Source organism: Bidens hawaiensis, unplaced genomic scaffold, assembly GCF_021521415.1.
Source record: "Bidens hawaiensis isolate Kalapana, Puna unplaced genomic scaffold, B.hawaiensis_p1.1 tig00419544_1, whole genome shotgun sequence".
Lineage (NCBI taxonomy): Eukaryota > Viridiplantae > Streptophyta > Magnoliopsida > Asterales > Asteraceae > Bidens > Bidens hawaiensis.
The window spans coordinates 67,109-73,136 of NW_027504896.1; the positions used below are offsets into that span (position 1 = coordinate 67,109).

The following is a 6,028-nucleotide window of genomic DNA, read 5'->3' on the forward strand; positions in this document are numbered from 1 at the left end:
TGAATAGAAACCGGCTCAAACAAGCTTCGATTGAACTCATTTAGCGACATTAAAACCAACTAGAAGTTGAAATTAGCTTATCAAGTTTTCAACAAACTTTAACTTAAAACTTGTGAACCACTATTTAAAGTTTAAAAATAACCTGAAAGAGCCATGAAATTTATTTAAAAGTATAAGCAAGACTAAATCTTTATCCAACTTAAATTCTTTAAATGCAAATCCATTTCCTGGAAGCTTACGTTCACACTTCACGTACGCACCAAACTAAGAGACCAAGACTTAAGACTTTTGAGACCCCACTCCCTCAATTACCTTCTATTATAAGACTCTGAACCCTTGTTGGTTTCTCCTGCAAACCAGCACCAATGGCAGCCACCATTGATCTCAGTCTTAGTCTCTTTTGCTCAGCTGAAGACAGCCCTGTAAGTACATACATTACTGGCTAATTAATACATACATATATAATATAGATATACACGCATTTGAATTATAAGTACGTGCTTAAGGTTAGAGAAGTCAGTTTTAATGATGATTATGACGACGACGATGACCATCGCTCGATTGAAAAAGCGGTTGATGATCCTTCAGTTGGAGATTTAAGTAATGAAAATATCAAGCTAAAGGAGAAGCTTATTATTGCATATGACAAGTATTACTCTCTAAAAACTCATGTCAAGAAACTAATGCAAGACAAAGAAATATTAGAGTGGAGTCCTAGGAAAAGAAAATTTGAAGATACAGTTCAACAAAGCTCGTGGAAGAGGCCGCACGAGGAACCAGCGAGGTCGGGAACTAAAACAGTTTATGTACGCATAGACCTGTCCGATAAAAGCCTGGTACGTGCTCATCTCTCTTTGTTAAGCACACTTAACTATTAAACAAACACTCTTTTGGAAGCATGAATAGTGTTGAAAGGGATGTATTAATTGTTTGTATTGAAGGTAGTGAAGGATGGATATCAATGGAGGAAATATGGACAAAAGGTGACAAGAGATAACCCCTCACCTAGAGCTTACTATAAGTGCTCTTCCGCACCGACCTGCCCGGTGAAGAAGAAGGTAACATATCTCCCCCGACACAGAGAGCAGAAGTACAAAGATCAACAGAGAGAATTCTTAAAAGAATTGATATAATACTGAATAATGAAAACATTACATGAGAGCCTTTTATTACAAACAGTTAGATAAATGCTTAACTTAAAGACATAATAAACGTGCAAACTAAGGCAATAAGTGGTTTACACATTTTAAACTAGAAATAAGAAATATTTAAAACTCACTATTATCGGGGAAAGATCTTGAATACGCAATCGGAGCCCTGTAAATTGATGGAACTTGATCCGATGGTTGCACCAAACCAACGGTTTACCACAAGATTCGTTTCATGGAGACACTTTTGTGGGTTGTTATGGCCCTAGAACTCCACACGTATCTAAGTTATGCTCGTTTTATGTTGGGCCACCTTTTCCCAGTCACTCTACTATTCATAGTAGGAATCGTCTTAATTCGCTCCTTATCACATGCACTCACTCTCCCTCTCTAAACACTATGTGGTTCTTAATTAGGTGCAAAGAAGTATGGATGATGATGGTGTTGTAGTTGTAACCTATGAAGGAGAACACAACCATAGAAGCGCTATGCAAGAGGCAGCATATGCTTTAGCCCATGAAAGTGAGATTTTTAGTACAAGTGAAAGAATGTTCAACTCCCCAAAACTTGATGAAGGTTTGGTGGAACAAATGGCTACTTATCTAAGTAAAGACCCTAATTTCACTTCAGAGCTTGCTGCAGCCATTTCCTCCAAGATTTTGGAAGTTAAAACCTTTTAAAGTATGCTAAATGGATTAATGGACAAGATACTAGCGTACTTATGTGATTAAGGGTGATTAAAGGTGCCAATAAGGCTTAATTGCAGTAGTTGGAGCTTCATTTCGTTGTATATTCAATAGATTCCATTGAACATAAATCAGTTTCCATTTCATCTATAACATTTGAAATAGATAAATAATTTAAATGACTTGATGATAAATATGATGTTATATCAAATCCTCCAATTGTCACACAAATCATTGTATAACCAATGGATAGAGTATAAAAAATGGAATATTGTAAGAAAATGATTTAAATAACACATTTGTTGAAAAAACAATAGCTTAAGTTTTAATGAATTAATTTCATAAATTTTAAAATCTATGCCGTTTAAAAGATTCAAAAGATATATAAATGGAAAACGAGGTTTGGCTTGGGTAAGTGTAAACTCACTCCCCACATTTGAATCTCACATTGTTTTCAATGTGAAAAGATGCAAAAGATAAATGAAAAACTAGGCTTAAAAGGAATTTAACTTCTCTACGAGCCAAGACGAAATTTTTGCTAGTTGTTGTCTCCTTGCAAGCCGCCGGGTTGTTTTACTCACTAGATATATCCTACCAGCATGATATCTACAAATACAACCACAAACACTAATCATAAAACATAAAGTAGGCATGAATACAAAACCCGTACTGCCCATAAGCGGGCATAGTACATAAATTAGTAATAGTTCCTAATAAGCGTACAAAGAAAACAAAGAAAATAAACTATTTCAACATCACACACAAACAACACAACAAAGTATAAACACAATTTTGGCCTAAATCAACTTAATACTTGAAGGAACTTGGATCTAGGGTTCGGATTAGGTTATGGAAATTTCATTAGAATTAAAGATAATTGGTTATACAAATGATAAACGGAAACGACGAGTGATACAAAGGATGATAAGCTAGAACTTTAAACCTAACGGAAACTACTTCAATAATCCCGGTCCTCCTCCAAAAAAAAGTCTGCATGTGGGCAGACCATGGCATGAAGTTGGTTTGGGTTTCCCTTTCGGCTTGGTTCTGGTTAGAGCGAGCAAGTTCGGTCATGAGTTGCTCGAGGTTGTCTTCCAGTTTTGCTTCCCTTCGGTCCACATGATAATGTTCTGGTGTGCGTGAGATGAGTATAGAAAAGTTGTTAGTTTTTCAAAAGATTCGTTTCACACAATGTCAAGTTCTTAAATTTATAAAAATGATTTTTACTTTAATTAAACCACACATAAATAGGCAAGTGTACCTAGCATAGTATAGGTAAGAACCAAGTATCAATCCACAGACGCACTTGTTTGATTTTTACTACTAAATCGTTGTATTTATTTTAACCGAACGTGAACATCATAGTAGTTTTGGTTTGGTTTGACAAGTAAGTTTTTAAAAGAAATTTAAAAGCATAAATTAAAAACAATCTTTTTGGATCTTTATATTTTTCTAGAAATGATCAAGTCTAGAAATGTATCATCTTGGTTAAAACTAAATCTTAACTTGGTTTAACAATTAATTAGTAAACATGTGATATGAGCTTACTTTGGTAATTAAATGTGGGAATAACACCTTATTCCCAAGTCATGTTATTCCATGATAAATAAAGAAAGAGATATGCATAACTTCATGGTCTTATTAAAACATCATTTTATGTAAGCAAGTGTTTTATATTAAGTATTTATAAGATAACTTATTTTAAAGATGAGATAAACACTTAAATTACTAAGTGAATTATCCTTGATATTTTAGTAAAAATAACCTTTGTACCATACTTAAAATATCAATTAAGATAGTTAAGTTGTAAAGTATCAACCTTGAATTACCAAGTATTAATCCACACAACTCTTGGATAATTATAAAACTCATGTAATAACCATCCAAAAGTTGTTTAAAATAGGTTATATTGCACACTCACTTGACAAGTAATTAACTTATTTTAGTGGATTAAAATCAACAATCCGTTTTCATAACATTGTTAACATTCTCATTTTAAGATGATCAATTACCACTAATACTTGATTTGGTCAATGTTCATATTAGGATTTATGTTTTTTTAACCAAGCCCTTACAAGAATGGCAGTTTCCGGCTTATAATCATGCTCGATACTTGGTGTCTCTTTTAAAGTTTATTATCCAAGGCCTCACAAGAGTGGCAGCTCCCCCGGCTTATCGTCAAGCTCAGCACTTGGGGTATCTTTTAAGAGTATTTTAACATTCTTTATCAAGTGATAATTACAACATAACATTTACTTTTTATAAACCGATCACATGTTTAACCAATATTATTAAACTTTAATTAAAATTCATTATAAACAAGATGATACTATGAAAGTTTGGCCAATACTAAACATAATGTAATACAAATATGATCAAATTAGAACAATCTAACCAATTTAAATGACTAACTTTTGATACTAATGACTTCTTCCAAAAGCTTAATTTCCTTGATCTTCAAAAGGTGGATGGATGGGATGATTCCCTTATTGATAGTGTTGAAAGGAGGTGGGTGAAGTGCATTAAGATTTCTCCAAGGTTGTGTTCAAGTCCATTGAATGTGGTGGATAAGCATTCAATTTATAGGCTTAGCAAGGTTCTCAACACGGCCTGTGCTGACATGGGCACGACCGTGTTGATCATTTTGTCTGATTGTATTAATTGTTCGTTGTCAAAAAGTATAGCAGGAGAGTTTTTGTCTGGGCACGGCCCGTGTTGACCCAGGAAGATTCTATGTTATCTTTTCCTCTTATACTTTCAACAAGGGTGTGCTGATGTCAACATAGATCATGTAGAGCTTCAGAATCTTCTATTTTGTCTTTTCCTCTTGTTCTTTCAACATGGGCTGTGTTGGTCTAAACATGGGCCATGTTGTAACTTTTGAATTTTGTCTTTTCCTCGTATGTTATTAACACGATCATGCCTTGCTTTACCACGGGGTGTGTTGTATCTGTTTTCATAGTTTTTTTTTCTGTTTTTCTTCATATATCAGTTTGTTTTAATCTTTAGAGCTATATTTACATATAGATAGAAATTATAAACATTACTGATTATTTATTCTAATATAATTGCCGATATTACGCCTATGTGGAGATATTTTAGTGCTGAAAAGATGTATAAATTTATATACATCAACTATCATGATATATTGTTTGAGGGAATTCATTATCTTGACATAGTTAATGTTTGAATATTTGTAAAAGCATACGTTCTTTACATAGTCTGGTGAAGAATGTGACAACTACCTATGCCTAGTGAGACTTTGTGCTTGGTGATCCCTATCGTTTAGGGAAACAACTAGTGAAGAAAACTCTAGATTGAAGGATCGGGAAGAGGACTAGAGTGGATTGGTTAACATTCACCTGAACCTCTATAAATCGATTATGACATCTTTATATCTTAAACTCTTTACTTATTTCATTCACTGTTATCAAGTTGTGAATAGAGGTTTAATAAAGTCATTAACATATTTAAATAAGCTCAGATTTAAGAAAACATATTCACCATCTCTAGTTTTCTACAAAATTCATAACATAGCCATAAAGACGTACCAAAGCCTCATACTTCCATTTATTAACGTGGGTAATACATACATGTATAGGTTACTAGCCTATGTATCCATTATAAGAACGCGGTGTGGAAATTCACATTAATCATTCATAAATATATACGTATCGTTTATTCTTTGCTTTCAGACTGGTCTATGTGACTAGTTCCATGTTTGTGCATAACGTACTATGTTGATCAGTATAAGACGTCACTATCTCATTATACCACCTAATTAAGTTGGTACCCTTAAAGAAGTATCAGACTTGGGTACAAATTTCATACATATAAACACATAATGCCAAATAATTTCATTAAATGATCATATATAAGCCTTTCTTTAACATGGTCATGTGATAATGGGTTGCAATAGCAAGAATATTGTCGTAGTTAAAAAAGAATTTTAAGTTCAGACCATAATAATAGTAATTGGGATAGTTACATATAAAAGCTTATTGGATTACATCGAAGCAGAAGGCAAGCGGGCAACAAGCTGCGCCGCTACCCCTTTTTGAATCGCAAAACCCAATCTTTTAAAAACTATATTTGCTGATCTTGGAGTCATAACATTACTATGCATGACCCGCTGAACACGGGTAAGTAGCTCCACAGCTTCAGGCGCGAGGAAACCAAAAGTGTCAAAAGCAA

General features: G+C 33.8%; 1 protein-coding gene across 1 annotated transcript; it reads left to right on the forward strand.

Moving 5' to 3' along the window:
* Window positions 1-365: 365 nt before the first annotated feature.
* Window positions 366-1,828, forward strand: LOC143609334 (putative WRKY transcription factor 40). Its single transcript, XM_077084113.1, has 4 exons — window positions 366-422; window positions 471-836; window positions 942-1,058; window positions 1,565-1,828. Exons 1-4 carry the CDS (start codon window positions 366-368, stop codon window positions 1,826-1,828), a joined length of 804 nt encoding a protein of 267 aa, XP_076940228.1.
* The last annotated feature ends 4,200 nt before the right edge of the window (window positions 1,829-6,028 follow it).

What these genes read in the sequence shown, in the direction of transcription:
- LOC143609334 (XM_077084113.1), top strand. Translation starts at nt 366, where the DNA reads ATGGCAGCCACCATTGATCTCAGTCTTAGTCTCTTTTGCTCAGCTGAA. An exon ending in ACCTGTCCGATAAAAGCCTG is followed by an intron (nt 837 to 941) that starts GTACGTGCTCAT and finishes TTTGTATTGAAG; the next exon opens with GTAGTGAAGGATGGATATCA. An exon ending in CCTGCCCGGTGAAGAAGAAG is followed by an intron (nt 1,059 to 1,564) that starts GTAACATATCTC and finishes GTTCTTAATTAG; the next exon opens with GTGCAAAGAAGTATGGATGA.